Here is a 22,072-nt window from a genome sequence, read left to right as displayed (position 1 = left end):
AACTGTACCTGCCCGGTGCCATCCAAATGTTAGCCGCTTGGAGGGGGGTTTCGATGACAGCCACAAAGCGAAGAGACTGAGCAGGAAACTGGTCAGGTCAGTTAAGAGATGGGCAGCATCTGTGATGACAGCAAGACTCCCAGCAATGTGTCCACCTAGGGGATGCAGAATAGGATATGGGGTTAGGGCCCCAGAGTGCAACTAGATCACATAACATACTAACCGCAGTTGGTGAAAATGCCACAGGCTCACAGAACTGAAGACGAGAAAGGGTCTTCACTTTGATTTAATCCACCTCTTTTTCCCAATTTGACAAGTAAAGAAACCAAGATCCAGAGAGTGGGTAGGATTTGGACATGTAGAAGTGAATTGCACAAGAGAGGGCCATTCCTGGGAGAGCTAAGGTACAGAGATAAGAAAATGTGGGGAACATTTAAAGAACATCCCAGTTAGACTGGGGCATGAGGATTCAAAAGAAATATAAAAAGAGGGGGCTGGAGAGGTGCAGGCCAGATTGAAAGGGTCTCCAGACTGAGGACCTGGACTTTGGTCTGTAAACCAAATGACACAGTCTGGCCCACTGATGTGCTGTCATTTGACTTGTAATTTTACCATCGTCTTTACCACTTCTTTCTGCCCCGCTAACTTATGTTATCCACCTGGTTTTGAGATCACTGTTATGAATAGTGGGGAGGAGTAAGAAGAAAGGGCAGGTACCTTCCAATGAGATTCTTTTTAAAAAATTTCTGTTTTGTATTGGAGTAGAGTTGATTTACAATGTTGTGTTAGCTTCAGGTGTACAGCTAAGTGATTTAGTTGTACATATACATATATCTATTCTTTTTCAGATTCTTTTTCCATATAGGTTATTGCAGAATACTGAGTAGCATTCCTTGTGTTATACAGTAGGCCCTGGTTACTTATCTATTTTACATATAGTAGTGTGTATATGTTATATATAGTAGGGTGTATATGTTATATGTAGTAGTGTGTATATGTTAACCCCATACTCCAAATTTATCCCACCCCGTTTCCCTTTGGTAACCATACATTTATTTTCTATGTCTGTGAGTCTGTTTCTGTTTAGTAAATAAGTTCAATTGTATCATTTTTTTTAGATTCCACATATAAGCGATATCATATGATATGTGTCTTTCTCTGTCTGACTTACTTCACTTAGTATGATAATCTTGAATGCACCAACAGTCCGGTAAAGCACAGGAAGAGAACCCAAGCCGTAGGACACCTGCCTTGATTTTCTCTCCATTTGGTGTGTTCCCTGTACTTCTGTCTAGTTCTCCTTTGTGAAAAGACCTCCAACCTCTAAAGTAGAAGTCAAAAGGACAACCTTGTCTTTTCCTTCTGGAACAGGGCTTGTTGTTTGAGTGCAATAACCTTTATTGTTGTTACTACATCCTCCCATCAAAGAGCTTCCGCTGACTGATTCGTCCTCCCAGAAGCTGTTTATTGCCTTGTGTGCAACAAAGCCACGGAGACTGTCATCAGCCCCTCCATCATCAGACTCACCTTGTCTCAACTAATGATTTAAAAAAATTGCATATAAGGTTCATAATTGCACTAAGCCCCACAGATTGCTGGCTCTAGCTACAGTGAAATATCTGGTTTGTCAAAGTTTAATGGTCTGAAGCAAAGTAGTCTTTAAGCTTGTTACTGAGCTGTCAGGGCAAAAATCAGAACGATTCATTAGCCAAAAAGCAACATTTTGCTAACAAATCAGCTGTCCTTCCAATTATCCTCTAATGTTGCTCTGTCTGCCAGACTTGGGCCTGATAATAAAGCTGTGTTAATAACGCATTATTTCTTGCCCAGGGAATGACTATATTCAGATAAGCAGCATGCCGCAATCTTAGCAATGAATGATGGTGCTGAATGATGGTTTTCTGGGCTAAAATGGTAGCTTAAGTCAAGGAAATGAAGTCTTACAGGGGTTCTTCAACAGGCTCAGCTGAGTCAGGAGGTAACTGGGAAAGAAAAAGGGCTTGCTTTGGAAGAAGCATGTTTATATGGAGACCCAGGAACTGAGAAGCATTCTGCAACCATCCAAGCTGCTTATAAGAACAATCCAAAAAACTGTGGGGAATCATGCTGAATCCTATGGAGTAAACTGTTTGTAAGAGGTAGCCTGTGACTGAATTTGCATTTGCTTCTGAAAGCATGGGGTATTCTTGACAATTAATTCAATCATCCAGCCAGGATGTATTGAGACCTTACTGTGCACCTCACAGGGATAGGGTATACAAAAATAAACAAAGTTAAACAAAGCACAGCTCCTCTCTTCAGTGATCCCATAGCCTTAACACTCACTGTATAGAAAACAAGCATCATGCGCTAGGCGATCAGAAAGCCACTCTCACTGGGAGCCCTGAAGAACTTTCCACAGCGGGGAGGGTTAAGAATTAGCTAGAAAGGAAGAGTTTCTCACAAAGAGATAAGAGCAAGAACAAAAACAGAGAGAAGTGAAAGAACAGGGCACCTTTGTGGAAAAGTAGGAGGTGTGGTGTGTTGGAGAAATAACGGGAAACGAGACTGGAAAGGTGGCTTGGGGACCCTTGTGTACTGTGTCACACGTAACGCTAAAGGATTTGAATGTTATCCTGTGGGACAAAGGGATCTTTTTGTGATTTTGAGGCAAGGCTGTGACATGTTCAGATCTGGTTTTTTTTTTTTTTGTTTGTCTGTTTTTTTGCGATAACGCGGGCCTCTCACTGTTGTGGCCTCTCCCGTTGCGGAGCACAGGCTCCGGACGCGCAGGCTCAGCGGCCACGGCTCACGGGCCCAGCCGCTCCGCGGCACGTGGGATCTTCCCGGACCGGGGCACGAACCCGTGTCCCCTGCATCGGCACGCGGATTCTTAACCACTGCGCCACCAGGGAAGCCCGAGATCTGTATTTAAGCGGGAGATCTTTGCCAGCAATAGGGAGGATGACTTGGGCTTGGAGGGGGGGGGGGCGGGGGAGGGAGAAGCTGGAGGTTAAGACACAGCAGAAATAGCCAAAGGAAATTGAGATAAAGGCATGAAGTAAGGCAGTAACAGACATGTTCCTGGATTACCTGGCAAAATGCAGAGAGTGATGTAGTTAGAACAAGATAGGGGAGGCACTAAGGACTAAGTCCTGGAAAGAGACTCTTCTAGGGCCTGTGGGATGAAGATGTAGGAAAGTAGGAAAGCAGGGGAGCCACTGGCCCTGGGTCTCATATTCACCCCAGCTTTGGAGAGTTACTGTTAAGTACATGTGACGTTTTCAGTGGAGAACAGACATGCTAACAGGATTGGGAGAAGTAAATATTCATCTGACAATTGTAGTCTTGTGTCCCATTTCTAGACAACCCCAGTGTATGCTATTAATTCAAATTTTTAAAATTCTTTGTTTTATGAAGAGCATTATTACACTACCTATGATGTTATGTCAAAAACTCATGAAGTCATTATTTAACATGTATTTAAAACACACCACAGGGCTTCCCTGGTGGCGCAGTGGTTGAGAATCCGCCTGCCGATGCAGGGGACACGGGTTCGTGCCCCGGCCCGGGAAGATCCCACATGCCGCTGAGCGGCTGGGCCCGTGAGCCATGGCCGCTGAGCCTGCGCGTCCGGAGCCTGTGCTCCACAATGGGAGAGGCCACAACAGTGAGAGGCCCGCAAAAAAAAAAAAAAAAAAAAAAAAACACCACAGTTTGCATTGGCACATTTTGACATTGCTTAAAATTTTAATACCAAGAACCTCAAAAAAATAAGTAGCCTAAGCCACTGAGACGCCCTGGCTCTAGTACAAAATAAGCACCCTTAGCAATAAAGCTTGTGTGGTTATCACATCACTCAGCTTTAGCTTTCTCTTACTAGGAGAGAGGTTTTTTTTTTTTTTTTTTTCCTCTGAGATAATTACCATCTTCCCCAGCCTGCTCCCAGATCTATAACCCTGTCCGGCAAACTAGTGCTTCCTTCATTCTTGCTTAACTCTAAATAGTCCTGCTTCAGGATGTCTTTTCCTGACTACTCTCATGTTCTTCCAGAAATGGCCATACTGGAGCTTGTTTTGTGAGTTCTCGGTTTCTGTATGTCTGTCTTCTTAAAAAGGGATGCATGTTTACATATGTAGTGTAACTCCTCTTTATGGCCTTGCTACAACAGGAATTTTCACAAGCAATCAGAGAGTATCCCAAGTCATTGGTTCAACGCCTTAGCCTTCTTTAATTCCTTCTTCCTATTGTTCTGCACCCTGTGGCCATTTCTTTCTCTAAGCACAGCTCTATGACCTGGTTCTCCCCTGTTCTAAACGTCAGTTACTCCCCAAAGCCTACAGAATAAATCCAGCTTCCCCAGCCAGGCCTCACAACCTCCTAGGACCCTCAGCCACCATTCTAGTTTCATTCCTCACTAAACATATGTTTTATCCCACACCACTGCCTTAGGTTCTTTCAGTTGTTAAGTCATAAATGCACAACTCAAGCTAACTCAAACAACAACAAAATGATCATTTATTGGCTCCAATAACTGAGAACAAATCTGGGTGGGGTTGGATCAGGTTCAGCCTAATCGTAAGGTTCAAAAAATTTTTGTTGGGGCTCTGCTCTGTCTCCAACTATGGCTATTTCTTGTTCTGCTGAAGACAGAACAAGCAAAAAAAAAAGGTGGGCCTCTGAGTTTATATCATTTCAGCATAATATTTTAAAGGAAAGAGAGAAAGCTTTTTTCCCAGTCTCCCTATATAAAGACCCAGAGACTCTTGATTAATCCAGCTTGGTGTCTCACATCCAGCCGTGCCTGTGAACGTGAGGTACTTGGCCAGGAGGACCAGAGCTGCAACCAGGACAGTGAGTATGAGAAAACTTGCTGGGCAGGCAATGCCAATCCACTGCAAAAAGTGTCACCCAAATGTGGCTAACACATCAGAATCACTTGAATTTCCTTCTAAGAATACAGATTTCTTGTCCTATTGCTGACCTAAGAACTCAAAATCTTTCCAGGTAAGGCTGATATTTACTAACTCCTGGACCACATTCAAGCCCCTCCATCTGAAAGGCCCTTCTCATCTCCCTCTTAGTCACCTCTCCATTCCTACTCATCCTTCAAGGCTTTGCTCAGATCCCATATCCTGCAGGAGGACCTCCCAAATTCCCAAAAGTCATCTGAGACTACTACCTGCTTTCTCTGACATGGTCAAAAATGGTTTTAGGAAGGAGGTGAGTTGTGGGTTGGGGTCTTGAATGATGGTCAGGGTTTTGATGACTACGGAGAATGAGAGAGTTTTCCATGTAAATCAAAAGGCATAAGCAAAAGTTACAGAGACCTTAAGGTGCAATGATTATTTTGCATAGAATGAATAAATAGCTGAAACAGAAGAAGAGTCATATAGGAAGTAGTAAAAGAAAAAGATTGATAGTCAGTTTGGCAAGCAAATGGTGGAATAACTTGAAAGCCAAAGTAAGAATTTTTCATTCTGTGCAGGATGCCAGAGTTTTCCAGTATATTGATCTCTCTTCACCTGATGCAGCTGAGTAGGGCCTACCACAGGGAGGGTCCCTGAACCAGCCTCTTTCTGCTACAAGAATGTTTGTCAGTTTGCCGCTGTGCTCAGTAAAATTTCCTATGCTTGACATGATGGGAAAAAGGTTGTGAAGGACTGAAATGGCAAAGGTGAGCCACTGAAGAATTTTGAAAACAGAATTAACACGGTGAGAGCAATGTTTTAGGAAAATTAGCACAACATCAATACGGCTCAAATTCCAAATGATTTTCTGTCAGTACCCACTTAATTCCTTTACTGACAACATCACTTTCTTCTGACCCTAAAGCCAGATTTGAACTCAGAGACTGATTATTAGGAATGAGAAGGAAAGGAGGAGATTGATTTGCTCACTCCAAGTGAATAGCTTCCCATTTCACCTCTAAGAATTTTAGGAACAAATGGACAGGGCAGACGGAAAGGTACAAGGAGAAAACTGAGTTTTGTGAATGGGACGCCATCTCAGTTCAGAATATTAATTAGGTATCAGCTGGGGAGAATATGCGTCTATTCTCAGCATCCACATGATTTCCGGGAAAAGCAAGAGAAGAAAGTTGTGCAGAAAACAAGCCAGTTTATACATCCTGCTGAGCTGTGTTTGCATGGGCTTGTGCCAGTACTTTATTTGGTAGGCTATGAATGTCCAGAACGTCAGCTTTTCAAATCATGTTTCAAATGGATTATGTTTTTTAGATTTTCCGTTCTGTTGATCTCTTACGTGAGCAATTGAAAATTGTCCATAGTCTCGTGACTTTCAATAATAAAAAACAATGCCCCTCTACTATAGATATCAATGGATTTACAGAGGGAGTTTTCCAGATTGGAGCTGCTAAAAGTAAATTCTTTGCAGCTTTATCAAGCTATTAAGTCTTTCATTCAAAAGACTCATCCTGGCTCTGGAAATTGTGTGGTATCAATTTTTCAACTGGAAAAGGTTGGAAGGTTATTTACCAACTCTGGATTCGTCTTGGACTGGATTGGGTCTAAGCTCTCTTCCAGTTTTCAAAAGCTATAAAAGTATATGTGTATAGGTCAGAAGACTCCATAACTTGAAGAAACTAATTCTAATTGCTTGCTATTATAGTGCTAAAAAAGAAAAAGAGCATAACAGATTCTCCTCCACTCTCAGATTATTATTAATTTAGCACTCTATTGGGGTAATAAAGAGAAAATGAAGCCAAAATATTGGTAACAGAGTATAACAAGTTATAGTGGTAAGAGTGGTAGTAGCCTATGGTACTATATAGGTAGCTTATAGTGTTCTTGTTAATTTTTTGGTAAAAAAAATTATAAGTAAGATACCACAGCATACCAAAACCTTTAGATTAAGTTTATAGCTGTACATAGCTTTATTATTAATAAAAAGAAAGGATACAAATATGTTAAATAAGGATATAACTTAAGATATTCAAATATGCAATAAGACTACAACTCTGAGAAAAGAAAGTAAAAATATTTTTAAAGCCAAAATTACGAATTAGAAAACAGAAGGAAAATTAAAATAGTAATATATTCAATTAAAAAATATATATCAATAAAATAAAGGAAAGTTTTATCAAGGAAAAGAAGTAAAAATATACAAACAATATTAAAATGAGAAAGGAGGGCTTCCCTGGTGGCGCAGTGGTTGGGAGTCCGCCTGCCGATGCAGGGGACGCGGGCTCGTGCCCCGGTCCGGGAGGATCCCACGTGCCGCGGAGCGGCTGGGCCCGTGAGCCATTGCCGCTGAGCCTGCGCGTCCGGAGCCTGTGCTCTGCAACGGGAGAGGCCACAGCAGTGAGAGGCCCGCGTACCACCAAAAAAAAAAAAAAAAAATGAGAAAGGAGCTGGAATAAATAAGAGAATACCAATATAAGACAATCATGTTCCATTGTATGATAATAAATTTGACAATTTCAGTGAGATGAATGACTTGGGAGATTTATAAATAACCAAAATTTACTCAAGAAGTAGAAATTTTGAGTATGTCCATGAATGAGGAAGAAGCTAAAATATATGAAAACATTATCTCCAAGAATGTCTCTGAAGTCAGACAATTTATCAGGGAGTTCTTAAAAAGAAAGAATAATTACAATGTCCTATGAACCGTTTTAGCTTTTTTATAGAGTTGGCCAAAAAGTTCGTTCTGGATTTTCCTTAACTTCTTATGGAAAAACCCGAATGGACTTTTTGGCCAACCCAGTATATAAAAAGGAAATTATTAAAACTAAACTTTTCATTTCAATATGCATAACTCGGATTCAAAAACCGAGAAAAGTAGCTCCAAAACAGAAAACTATAGTTAAATTTCAATGATCAGAAAAATTACAATGATTTTTCAATGTAGAAATCCTAACAAAAACATTAGTGACTCAGATTGAGCAATGCCTTGAAAGAATGGCCCCCCAAGGTCTAGTCACCATAGTGAGAGCCTAAGAACATGAGCTCTGGAATTCAGACTGCCTGCTCCCTGATAGGTATGTTGTTAAAGTCGAGTGCTTTACTCTTTGTGCTTCAGGTTTATGGTCTATAAAGTGCAATTCGTAATAGGACCTACCTCTCAGGAATTTCATCAGGATAAAGTAAGGTGATACGTAGAAAGCACTCATCACAGTTCCCAGCACATAGTAAGCATTAAACAAATATTAGCTGTTGTCATCATAATACCAGAAGTGCATCATGATCTCTTAATATAATACACATCAACAATGGGTAAAAAAGTTTTAAAACAGAATGAATTTAAAAGATAAGGTTTTTGATAAAAGTCAACACTCATCCTTGATTATCCATTAACCATTAAAAAACTAGGACAAGGAGAATACTTCATTAATATAATAAAAATACTTAACCCCTCAGGAAACATTTCACTTAACAGCTAAATAGTTGAACATATGATTGATTTAACATATTATTTAACATGATAAAAATATAAAACATACAGAAGAGACATAACTATTGAAAGCAAGGAGAAATATAATTTTTTTGAACAAGAGAGGATTATCTCCTAGGAGGAGAGATGAGAGAGGAACAAGGAAAATTAACTGATATACATTTAGAATGACAATAGTTCAAATACACTGTTGAGTACAAAATGAATATACAAAATGAAAACTTTGCAAAATCCAAAAAGTAACCATTTAGAAAGCAGGACATGAGAAAGGAAAGACCCCACTCACCTCTGGAAAGAATAAAACAAACAAACAAAATAACTATAAATAACTCTAGCAAGAAGTAGGTTGTCCTTGTGTTAAAACAAGCAAACTAAAAACATAAAACCTTAACTTGATGAGAGATGTAGAATATTTGGATAAATGGAGAAACATACTGTATTCCTGGAGGGAAGAACTGAGTATTTTAAGAAGATTTGTGTTCCTAAATTAATTTATATACCAATAAAATCAAAATTAGATTTTGGAGGAAACTGAACAAAATTATTCTCATGTTTAATTAGAGTAATAAACAGGAATGAACAGCCTTTACCTTTTTTCTGTTAAACAAAGGATAATGAGGAAAGAACAACAGATATTATAATATATAAATCTACATTAAATATGTTACTACTGACAGATCAGCAGCACAGATAAAACACCTTAGAACCTAACTCTATTATTTATAGAAATTTGATAAATGATAAAAGTAATATGGAGAAAAATCAATGGAGGAAATAATGAATTATTCCATAAATGATGTGTAAATCTTTGTTAGCTCTTTAGAAAGAGAATTTTCAATGCTAAGAGCATAGATAATTTCACATTGATTTAAAGTAAATGCAGGGCTTCCCTGGTGGCGCAGTGGTTGAGAGTCCGCCTGCCGATGCAGGGGACACGGGTTCGTGCCCTGGTCTGGGAAGATCCCACATGCCGCGGAGCGGCTGGGCCCGTGAGCCATGGCCGCTGAGCCTGTGCGTCCGGAGCCTGTGCTCTGCAATGGGAGAGGCCGCAACAGTGAGAGGCCCGCGTACCACAAAAAAAAATAAAATAAAATAAAAAATAAAGTAAATGCAAAAAATGGAACAAACAACAAAATGATATTTATCTTCTCAGTAGATAGGAAAGGCTTACTAAGCACTAAAATAGTGAAAGAGTAGGAAAAGAAATCAGCTCAAAATGAAATGTTTGATACAATTACCTCTGTAAAATTGGAAACTTCTCTAAGTCAAACCAAAAAGTAAACAAAGACTAAAAAGTAAACAACAAACTAGAGTAGTATTTAAAACAGATATAACAAAAGTTTAATAACTATATAAAGAGCTCCCAGAGATCAATATAAAGAATTACAAATTATCTGAAGAAACAAGTGAGCCACAGATATTAAGAGGCAAATAGGAAATACATTAACAGAGGGAAATACAGATCGTTAATAAACATGCAAATAATATTAATAGTAACAAAGGAATGCATATTAAAATAAAGCATATTCATCTATACATTAGCAAAGATTTTTGAAAGATTAAAATAAGTTCTGGGAAAGATTTGGAGAGAGAATCATTCTCATGTAGAGCTGGCAGACATAGGAATTGTTTCAAGCTTTCTGGATAGCAGTTTGGCAACGTGCATAAAGAAGTAATAAAAATATTCATGTCCTTCAACTAGTTATTTCCACTTTTAGGAATCTCTTTGAAGGAATTATCCAGAAAAGCAAGCAGAGTTTTATTCCAGATTTTTCATTGCAGCATTGTCCATAAGCAGGAAAAAACTCCCTAAATTTCTAACAAGAGAGAGATGGTTATGTAAATCACAGTAGAGCATATTATAGAATATTGTTCAGGCATAGAAAAGTTTTTGAAGAATATTTGATGGCATGGCCAAAAGCATTGTGTGCTCTCAGTTATGTTTTAAAAAATTGTGAGCTATGAATAGAAAAATATAATGTACAAAAATACTCCATAATGTTATTGAAGATTATCACTCAAAAGTGGGATTGTGATGAATTTTATTTTGTTTCCTTCTGCTTTCCAGCTTATCTAAAATGAGCATATTGTTACTTTATATTTACAGAAAATATTCAGTCTTTTTTTAAAAGAACTTAGGCAACTCTCCTGTAATGATGCAGGGTTTTGTTTGTTTGCTTGTTTAATCAGAGAAGTCTTGAGAAATACTCACCAATGACCTCTGCAATCATGAAAACTAAGCATGTTCCTGAAGCAGCACAGAGTTTCCACTTGGCATAGACTTGCTCCTTTGCCCTGTTCTCTGTGGCCTTGGAGTTGCTGTGGCAGTGATACATGGCTCCTGACTCTGGCTCCTCTGGCTTCTCTCCAGGATGTTGATCTTTATTCAAGGGTTTCTGCTGGAGTTCCATGCTGAGGATGAGTTTGACAGAAGCAAGAAGTGAACATGGTTGCAAATAAACCTCTCACTGACAGCCCTATACATTATCAGAACTGCTATGAGGACATTTGCTGACTAGCTAGGAACTTATAATTCATGGCTCCTTCTACAAGAAATATCAAATGTAAGGAACAAGCACGAAATTTCCTTCTGAATTCTCAACTACAAAGAGAGTTTTGCTTTTATTTAGGCAAGCTCTTATTCAGTCTATACTACCAGAGATTAAAAGAAAGTAAAGGAAAAGGAGAAAGGAAGCAGATACATTTTGGTGCATTTCCTTCACAGTCACCTCAATTTGAAAACATTTTGGACACTGCTATAAATTTTTAAAGGGACAGTAATGAGGTTATTATTATTAACGAGTAACGTGGGTATGAGCCAGCCTGGTGATTCAGACACTCACTATTGCATGGCAACACTCTCCCTTTCTTCTGCACAGCAACACTGTTAATAGATCATAGCACTTTTTCCTGCTGAGTCCATATGAACCCTCAGAAACCTTCTTAACACAGCTTTGCAGAAATCTCTACCAATCTATCAAAGTTGTAATGAGAGTTAAACCTACTTATACTTCCCAAAGCAGGCAGTGCCTATCAGTTCTATTCAAATATAAAGCATTTATAGAAATATAGAGCCATTTATAGAAATATAGAATTTCACAAATGCAAAGATTGTGGATAACATTTAGTCCAACCCACAGTTTCTTACCTGAAGTAATTAAGATTCAGAGAGGTTAAGTAATTGCCTGAGGTCAAATAGCCAGGAAATGAGAGAGCTGGGACCCCAAGCCTGTGTTTTCTGCACTATGTCCATACTGCCTCTCTACCTGAACATCGGTACACCTAAAACCAATTTTTACTGATGCCATGATCTTGAACTAATTAGATTTGTATTTTTTAATAAACTTATTAGAAGACATTAATAAGATTCTTAGGAGTAAGAACTTTATATTCATGACTCTGAAAGGTATAAAAATGGAAATAAATTATTTTCCTCCACTTGAAGAGTTACTTTGTCTTATCACCATCCACAAAAAGATGTGATGGTTTTGGCTTAAATGATGATTATTATTACAATTCTAATTATCCTTATATCTGGGGGGTTTTCCTGAATAAAATAACATACATATTCATTATAGAAAACCTGGACTTACAGAAAGGCACAAAGCAGAGGGAAAAAAATCACTAATAAATTACCAGCAAGAGACAACTATTATTGATAATTTTTTGTTTAGCTTTGTAATAAATAAGTACTGTTTTTACTTAGAGTCCATATTAATTAGGTTTTTTTTTTGCGATACGCAGGCCTCTCACTGTTGTGGCCTCTCCCGTTGCGGAGCACTGGCTCCAGACGCGCAGGCTCAGCGGCCATGGCTCACGGGCCCAGCCGCTCCGCGGCAGGTGGGATCTTCCCAGACTGGGGCACGAACCCGTGTCCCCTGCATCGGCAGGCGGACTCTCAACCACTGCGCCACCAGGGAAGCCCAAGGATGTTTTTGATAGCAAGTACAGAAAACAAAGCTCATGCTAGGTAAATTAACAAATGGGAATTATTGGTTCTGCACCTGAAAACATCTAGAAGTATTAGGCTTCAGCCTGATTTATCAAAGCTCCAGATCCATTGCTCTGCAGTTCTCAACTACTCTTCAACCTCAGGCTGGTTTTCCTCATGTAGTGGAATAGTTGCCCTAGATAATCAGGACTGTGTACCTGTATTTTCTTATACAGAGAGAAAGAGTGTTCATTCTCCCAACTGCAAAACAGGAGTCCTGAGTTGCATGCTGATTTGGCCAGCCTCTGTAGCCAGAGGACTATGGATGTGCTAATTGGCTTAGACCTTGTTACAGCCAGAAGATTGGCTAAACCCAACAACGCTGAGTCCTGGAGCTGAGAGCGGGGTAAATGCTACCCAAATCACATGACTGCAACTCAGTGGGGATGGACTGGAATAGACTATGGATGAAATGACAGTGTCACAATAAGATTCCACCAAAGATACAGCTTTGGAACCTAATTTTTAGCTGTATATGTTGTTAACATTTTCTCAATTTATTAAATATTCTATATCATTAGTTTAATATACAGAGAGCATTATATTTAGTATAGATATGTCACAACATAAGTAACTATTTTCTATTATTGAACAATTGACTCTTTTCCAATTATTTGGCACCACTGTGATTCATATCCTTAGAGTTATCCTTTGCTAAATATATTATTATCTCTTTAAAATGCAATCCTGAAAGGGAAATTACTTGGCTAAAGAGTATCTACATTTTGGGCTTCCCTGGTGGCACAGTGGTTAAGAATCCGCCTGCCAATGCAGGGGACATGGGCTCGAGCCATGGTCCGGGAAGATCCCACATGCCGCGGAGCAACTAAGCCTGTGCGCCACAACTACTGAGCCTGCGCTCTGGAGCCCATGAGCCACAACTACTGAGCCTGCATGCCACAACTACTGAACCTGCGTGCCGCAACTACTGAAGCCCAAGCACCTAGAGCCTGTGCCCTGCAACAAGAGAAGCCACTGCAGTGAGAAGCCCACACACAGCAACAGAGAGTAGTGCCTGCTCACCACAACTAGAGAAAGACCATGTGCAGCAACGAAGACCCAACGCAGCCAAAAATAAATAAATAAATTTATTTTTTTAAAAAGAGTATCTGCATTTTTAAGGGTTTTGATGTATATCACCAAATTGTCTTCAGAATGTTTTTGCCGATGATGTTAATAGCACTCAGGATTTTGAGCAATTCTAAGTAATCTTCATATTGGAATAAGAACTATTTGGCAAGAGGCACATAGAGTACTCATAACTATAAATTTTCACTTTTGTAATGTGATACATACCCTGATAATAAACAACCGTATAAGGTAGTAGTGTTAGTCACCAATGGTCATCGACTCAGAGGGGCCAGAGAACTAATAAGAAAACATGGTGGAGGTTTCCTTTTTCCTTTTGCTGAGAAGGCAGTGTGAGCAGGACAGGGTCACCAAATATTCTGGCATTGTTCATATGACCACTCTGGCCATATGAAGCTTTACTTTATTTTCTATTTTTCGTGAATCTTGTGGGCAGAGAAAACCAGGTGGTGAGTGACTGAGAGAGAACTTATCCTGGAACAGTTTAGAAGGCAGACCAAGGCAGGAATTCCACGAGGGGAACAGCCTGTGAACAATGCCACAAGAGGAAAAGTGCAAGGAACCTGGCCAATTTTTACTTTTAAATGTTGCTACCTTGTCCTAGACCTAAGATTAACCAATTTGGATACATCAAAAAGAAAAAAACGGGGAGAAACAGAGAAGAAAAATAGGGAAATATTACAAAAGTTGATGTCAATAGCCTAGAACTTAGAGTTCATCTCTTAAAAGAAGAATTAGAAAATGGAGCTTTATTTTGTGATCTTGGAGAAGCGTTTGTTTTAAAATTTTGTATCTTATTTTTGTCTATTGGTAGAAGTCAAACCCCTTTGGTTCTATATCTCTTAAGTGGAGCTGATAATATTTGTCACACTCTTACTTCACATGTTTACTATATAAAATCAATTTGTTTTTGTACTTTCACATTACCTTTCCCAAGAGCCTTAAATCACTTCTCCTGTTGGGAGAGGAGATAAAATCTTAGGTCCCACCATGCATTTCCAACAATTCATGTATTCATTCATTCAACAAATGTATTGCATGCCTGCACCATCAGAGGTGCTAATGGTACCATGCCTTTGAGACAAGCAAAGTTCTTGACCTAAGAAGCTTATATCCTAGCAGAGGGGAACACAGCAAACCAGCTGATAGTAACAGAGGCTGTGTAGTATCATGGGCAGTGACTGGGAGAGGAAAGGTGAGGCTACCTGAAATAGAGTGGTACAGGAAGGCACCTCTGTAGATGATATCTCAGCAGTAACTTAAAAGATAACCAGGAGCAGACCCACTTGAAGAAGGAACATCACAAGCAGAGGGCATTGCTGATGCAAAAGCCCAAATGCAAGAAAGAACTCGTCTTGTTCAGAAGCTTGTCTTGAACAGAAAGGAAACTACATAGTGGCCACTGTAGCATGAAGAGAGAGGGAAATTGGATGAAGTCAAAGAAGTAGGCAGAAGTCAGATCACACAGAACTCTGTGGGCCATTGTAAAGGGTTTCATTTTCTTCAAAATGTAAAAGGAGAAAGTTGGAAAGTTTTGACTAGGGAAGTAGCATTATCTGGTTCACATTTCTAAAATGATCATTTTGGGTGTTGCTTGGAAGACTAGAGTGTAGTGAGCAAAATATGGAGACCGTTTATTTGATTAAATGTTATGAGGGAGTAGGGAATAGAAATGTTCACCTCACAGGTGTAATTTCTTGTCCCAGACCAGCTATCCAATGTTCCACCCCTTTTTTAAACAGCTTTATTAAAATATAATTCATATACCACAAACCCATTTAATGTATGCAATTAATGGGTTTAAGCGTATTTACAAAGTCCTACAACCATCACCACAATCTAATTTCGAACATTTTCATCACCCCAAAGAGAAATTCCATACCCAGTAAGTCCCCAGTCTCCTTACACACAATCCTACCTCAGGAAATCGCTAATCTTATTTCTGTCTTTATAAGTTTGCCTATTCTGGACATTTTCTATAAATGGAATCATACATTATGTAGATTTTGTGACCGGCTTCTTTCACTTCGTGTAGTGTTTTCAAGGTTCATCCATGTTATAGCAAATATCAGTACGTCAGTACTTTATTGCTTTTTATTTCCAAATAGTACTCAGTTGTATGGATATACATCTGATGGACATTTAGGTTGTTTATATTTTTTCAGCTGTTACGAATAATGCTGCTTTGAAAATTTGTATACAAGGTTTTGTGGAAGTATATTTTCATTTCTGTTGTATGTTTTCATTTCTATTGTTTTTCTATCTGTGGAATATTGAACTCATAGAATAAGTTGGAAAATGTTCACTGTTTTATTTTTTGGAAGAATTGATATTAATTCTATTTTACATCTTTGGTAGAAGTCATCAGTGAGACATCTGGGCTTTCTTTGTGTGAAGCTAATACAATCTCTTTACTTGTTATTGGTCTACTCAGATTTCTATTTCTTCTCGAGTTTGGTAGCTGATATCTTTCTATGAAATTTTCCATTTCATCAAAGATTACATGCATTTTATTTTATGTGATTTATCTTTAAATCAATTAAGAGAAAAAAGGAGGGTAAATATTCTGTCTTTTATAATTATCTACATAATTACCTTTACTGATGCTGTTTGATTTTTTGTGTGTTGACTCCAGTTAATGGCTGGTGTCATTTGTTTTAAGCCTGAAGAATTTCCTTTACTATTACTTGTAAAATGAATCTGCTAGCAAAAAGTTCTCTCAATTTTTATTCATTTGGGAATTTCTTTATTTCACCTTCGTTTTACAAAGATAGTTCTGTTGGATAAAAGTTGATTGATTGGCAGGGTTTGTTTTTTCTTTCAGTACTTTAAATATGCCATCCCACTGCCTTCCAGCCTCTTTTGTTTCTGATAGAAGTCAGCTGTTAATCTTACTGAGAAACTCTTGCTCACGATGAGTCTTTTTTCCTCTTACTGCTTTCAAGATTTTTCTGTGTGTTTTGCTTTCAATATTTTAACTATGATGTGTGTGTCAGAGTATAGATCTGTTTGCCTTGATTCTTCTTAGAGTTTGTTGACTATCATGGATGTATAAATTAATATTTTCACCAAATTTTGAAATTTGTTCCTTTGAATGTTTTTCTGCTCCTTTTCTGCCTCCTCTCTTTCTGGCATTCCCATTATGTATATGGTAGGACATTTAACTATGTACCACATTTCTCTGAGGCTCTGTTAATTTTTATTCATTCCTTTTTCTCTCTGTACTTTATGTTGCATAACTATGGACCTGTCTTCACAGTCACTGATTCTTTCTTCTGCCAGCTCATATCTACTGCTGAGTCCCTTTGTTCCATTTATTGTACTTTTCAACTTCAGAATTTGGTTATTTTTTAATAATTTCTATCTATTATTACTGATATTCTCTATGTGATGAGACATTGTCATCATGCCTTTCTTTAATTCTTTAAACATGATTTCCTTTAATTCTTTGAACATATTTACAATAGCTGCTTTAAACCTTTGAATGCTAAGTTCAACATGGGGGCCCTTTCAAAGGCAGTTTCTATTACCTGCTCTTTTTACTATTTATAGGTTATTCTTTCCTGTTCCTTTGCGTAGGTTGTCATATTTTTCTGGAAACTGGATGTTTTAGGTAATATATTGTAGCAATTCTGAATACCAATCCCCAGTGGGCTTGTTATTATTGCTGCTTACTTGTTTGCTTTTTTATTTGGTTAGTGAATTGGCTTGTCTAGTTCCGTGGAGTACTTTCTTTGACCTTCCCTGCTGTGTAGACTCTATTGCCCTTCCTCAGAGAGTGCAGCCTTGGACATATGCACAGTTATCCTTACCTCCCCCTACCCCCTTTCCCAGGGATGGTGATCATTTTAATCATGTTTGCCTTGACTTTCTTTTTCCATGCTATCACTGTTAAGCTTCTGGCTGCTCTGCCTGTGTTGGTATCACACTCAGCTCTTGTCCTCCTTAATCACTTGCTGATTGCTCTAAAGTTTTCAAAAGTATCCTGAGGCATAAATTACAATATTATCCAATGAAAGTTGGGCCATGTATTAGTCTACTCTAGCTTCTATAGTAAAATATTACAGACTGGGTAGCTTAAACAACAGAAATTTATTTTTTCATAGTTCTAGAGGCTAGAAATCCATTATTAAGGTGCTGGAAAATTTGGTTTCTGGTTTTGGTGGTCCTGGCTTGTAGATGGCTGTCTTCTTGCTATGTTCTCAAATGGCAGAAAGAGAGAGATCTCTGGTATCTCTCCCTCTTTTATAAAGATATCAGTTCTATCTATCAGGACTTCACCCTAATGACCTCATTTAACTTTAATCATCTTGAAGGTCCTGTTTCCAATACAGTCACATGGGAGCTAGGGTTTTAGTATATGAATTGTGGGATGACAAAAACATTCAGTCCATAAGAGCCTCCTTACAGGGATAGTATTTGAGGCTAATCTTTGTGACTTGTGCCAACTCCGGGAGGGCTCTTTTTACCTGTCTTTCCCAAGCTGTTTCTGTTAAATTTCTAACTGGTCTACCATTTAGCTTGTTGCTCTCATGAAGCAACCAGCCTGCTCTTGATTGCTCAACAGCAAAATCCTCATTGTTTTTGACAGTGCTGTTATGCTTGAAATATCCCATGTTCTGTTCCAAGTAAACTTTTAGCTGATGTATCATCAGTCCTCTAAGGGAAAGATGCATCGCTCTCTGTTCTTATAGCCTGATTCTCCCATGGGCAGAACCTCTGCATCACTGCCCCAAAACTGAGAGAAGGAACAGTGACCCACTTATCCTGGAGTGCCACCTCTGCTCCATAAGTGGGTGGTGAAGAACCTCACCCTGTGTGTGAGCCAGGACGTGGGTGTTCAGGAGCTTGCTGCTCCTGGACTGTGAGTAGGGGTTGGGTGAAGGAAGGGGCCTCCAGTCCTCTTGGCCATGTCTGCATTGAATACAGGTTCTGTAATATGCAGCTGGGGCAATTAGAGATTCCAGCAGCCCTTTGCTCTAGGGGTGAACTGTAGCCCCAGTTGGAAGCTGGGAGGAGAGAGATCCCTGTCTTTTGGCCACATCCAACCAGAGTAGAACTTCCATCACAACAAGCTTGGAGGGGAAAGAGGTTAGTGGGGCAGATCATGGCTCAAATGCCACAGACTCTTGCTTTATATTGAGATTTAGTAGATTTTCTTGAATAAATCTCAGTTTGCTGTATGCCCTTAAGACAATTTCCAGCGACTAAACTGTTGGAGTTTTTTTAATATTATTTTTACCAGTAAAATGGTAAAAATGTTTCACTGGGGAAGGAGGTCCATTGAGCTACTTACACCACCATTCCAGAAGTTCTGCCATCCCAAACACACACACACACACACACACACACACACACACACACACACTTTAAGGCCTCACATTGAAAAGATGTCCCTACCATCTGGCCCTGCCCTCACATTCCCTGCACTTCTTTAAATACAACTTGGGAAAAAGAAAGGCTTGTTTCCAGTACGAAGAAAACCATATTGAGTATGTAGGTCAACTTTATACAACTATCTCTTTGCTACCATGACCCCTAGCATTGGGAATCACATCACTGGAAAGGGAATTGGACGGATTGGTGGGGGAGAGATTACACAATAGCACCTACAGGGCCTAATATTACTACTTCCTGTGGTAAAATGTCTCTAAAATTATGTCCAACAATTCCTGTCATCTTATATGCACACGCCAGCAAGAGATGGAATCCACTGTGCCACCCCTTGAATCTCAGACTTGGGACTTGCTTTAACCCATCAAATGTGGTAAAAATGGTGCTGTGCCAGTTCTGGTCTTAGGCTGTCTGGCACCTGTCAGATTCCACTGCTGCCTGGACTGCCATATTAAAAAGTCCAAGCTAACCTGATAAAATGAGACACCACACAGAGAGAGAAGCCATGGGAAGGAGAACGAAGACCAGTCAAAGGCAACACAAAGCCCCAGACAAGTAAGTGAAGCCATCCTTGACCTTCTAGCACATCCCAGACACCAGCAGAATGCAGCCTCACAAGCAAGCCTCGATAACTCCACATGGAGCGAGAACTCGGATTAATAAAATGACTGTTGTTTAAGCCACTACATTTTGGGGGTAGTTTCTTGCACAACAGTAGATAACTGAAGCACTCTTGTTGTGTAAGTAGAGAATACAGATTCCTTCTGGATAAGTTTCTTAACAGATGATGACAACTTAAATAGAAAGCTGATGATAAGTAGAAAAAAAGAGAAGGAAGGAGAAAAGAGAAGGACCTTCAGGGGACAAAGTTACCTCTGAAATAGAGATAGAACAAAATATATGAGAAAGGAGATTGGGAGAGGTGAGGAAAAGTGAATTAGTGAGGGGATCAAGGTTCATGAGAGCTCAGGAGGAAAGAGATTAAGGACCCAGGAGGCCACATGGTGAAAGTGTATGTGCAGGAGACAGGGAGGGGAGCAAAATTCATAAACAGCAGGCATGGTCCACATCCCAACTCTGCCATAATTAGACATCCAACCTTTAAAATGGCATTTATTCTCTCTGGCATTCAGTTTCCTAACTGGTGAAATGAGGGATCAGGATAAATAATCTCATCTAGGTTCAATTGTTTTTATTTGGAAAAAAAATAAAAATTAGTTTGACAGTTTTTATCATCACTGTATCCTGAAAACCATACCAATTCATGAGGTGAATGAGACCCTATAACCATAAACAGTTGGCTTTATTTGCATAACAGAGTGCTAATGGTCTAGTTTCATGAGAAGGGAAATACTGCTATTTTAATAATGTAGAGATGCTCTATTAATAGTGTCCACAGTGTTAACAATTTGTTGTTCAAAATTTCTGCCTGACCTAATGTGAGGCTTTGTCGTTTATGATCTCAATAAATCACATCTAACATTATTTTCTTAGAAAAATAATTCTTACAGTGTGAGATAATAGATGTGCTAGACTCTTTGTCATATATATATATTTTTTAGCAAAGTTATAAATATCCTAAGGAAAAGTCCCTTTGCAGTTGCTTAAACATTCGATGCTATCAAACGCAATGCTGCTACTCTTTGGAATATTAATTTGTTTTCATGAAACACACAAAAACATTACACATATTATTAATGGGTAAGTATTCTCTTAAATTCTGCTTCTAACATGAATTTATTTCAGATTCTCACTCATTTATCCATCTATTCTGAGTGTGTTTCTCTTTGCTCCCCACTTGGATTGAATTCCCCAAATGCACCAAAGTTTCATTCTTATTTGTCTCTGTCTTTACCAGGAAATTATCTCAGTCAGGAAAACTTTCCTAACCCTACTTCCTATGTAGGGTTTCCCTAACCCTACTCTAACTCCTTTTTATTTTTTCAGTTCTCAGCCTATCACTTCTGAAAAGCCCTAGGTTCCCTTGAGGTATTCTTACTGTATACCCCCAGAATAACACACATGCTATTTTGTAATTGCCTCTTTCTTATATGCATTCCACATTAGACTCAGGCTTTCAAGAGGACAGAGATATAGGACTAGGAATATTTTAGTCTCCAGTATATATACACACGTTCAATCAATTATTGGGGGAAATGAATGAATATATTGCACATGGCACTGTGGGAGATAGTAAAAAGAACTAGAACTATGTAGAACATTAAGCTCAGCCATATTTATTATAGGTGTGTATATGTGATAATGATATTATATAATTAAGAAAATAGCAATTAACTTAAGATCAGTGTGACCACAATTTGTCACATAGTTGAAAAGCCTTAATTCTTTCTAAATATAATTTAATAAAATTTACTATCTATCTTAAAAGTGTGAATAATTGAAGAAAAGAAAGGAAAACACATCAGATTGTGTGTGTCTGTTTTTTAGAAGAAAGTCTACAGATGAAAAATATACTAATAAAATATGTCCTTCATACACTCAGGATATTTAAGGAAGCAAATCAACTATACAGAGTATTGCCTTTTTCAGGATAAGAATTATATAACTTGGCCAACAGTTTATAAAAGTTTACAAAACGCCCCCAAGTTGCAACAGCAAAAGTTTCCAATTCTGAAGCAGTAGGATCTAGGGACTTAGTGAATACTCAAGACACAGAGAATTGTGAGGCAGTATCAGATGTCGGTTACCTGTCTAGTGTGAAGGCGTACATCTTGGTGGCTTTGTCATTCACAAGATAAGTTCTTTCAAGAAACTCCATGGTGGCCAGGATAAAAGATTTTGGTGTTGGTGGTGGTGCTGCTGTTATTGTGGCGACAGCTGCTGCTCTGTAACTCACTGTCTAGTTTTGGAAGCAAAACAACATTACGATTATTCACACATTTTCCAAAGAAAAAATGAAAAGGCTTCCGGGATTACAATAACAAGCCTCCCACGTCAATGTTCTTGATAGATCTGCTAAAACTACAGTCTGTTTGGAATGTTACCTGGCTTCATTCTCTCACCCACAGAAACTACCCTCCTGCAGGTAGGATCACATGACGTGTATGTGTACGTGCGCGCACTTCCCACGCCATCTGATCCCACTGTGCTGTCTAGGAGGTAGAGGAGCTCAAGGGTTACCCGCTAATTGCTGATGTAGGGATCTGGTCTTCAGAGCACACTTGGGCGAGCTCAAACAGCTGC

General features: G+C 38.9%; 1 protein-coding gene across 1 annotated transcript in view; it reads right to left on the bottom strand.

Moving 5' to 3' along the window:
• SLC30A8 (solute carrier family 30 member 8) overlaps positions 1–21,647 on the bottom strand; it is a 36,917-nt gene extending 15,270 nt beyond the window's left edge. Inside the window, exons 1-3 of the mRNA XM_059042684.2 lie at positions 21,577–21,647; positions 10,607–10,806; positions 9–155 (exon numbers count right to left, since the gene is read on the bottom strand). Coding sequence (XP_058898667.1) covers positions 9–155; positions 10,607–10,806; positions 21,577–21,647 — 418 coding nt within the window. The remainder of the gene's footprint in view (positions 1–8; positions 156–10,606; positions 10,807–21,576) is intronic.
• Between the last annotated feature and the right edge of the window lie 425 nt (positions 21,648–22,072).

This window comes from Kogia breviceps, chromosome 17 (genome assembly GCF_026419965.1).
Source record: "Kogia breviceps isolate mKogBre1 chromosome 17, mKogBre1 haplotype 1, whole genome shotgun sequence".
Classification (NCBI taxonomy): domain Eukaryota; kingdom Metazoa; phylum Chordata; class Mammalia; order Artiodactyla; family Physeteridae; genus Kogia; species Kogia breviceps.
This window is presented reverse-complemented; position numbering and strand designations above follow the sequence as displayed.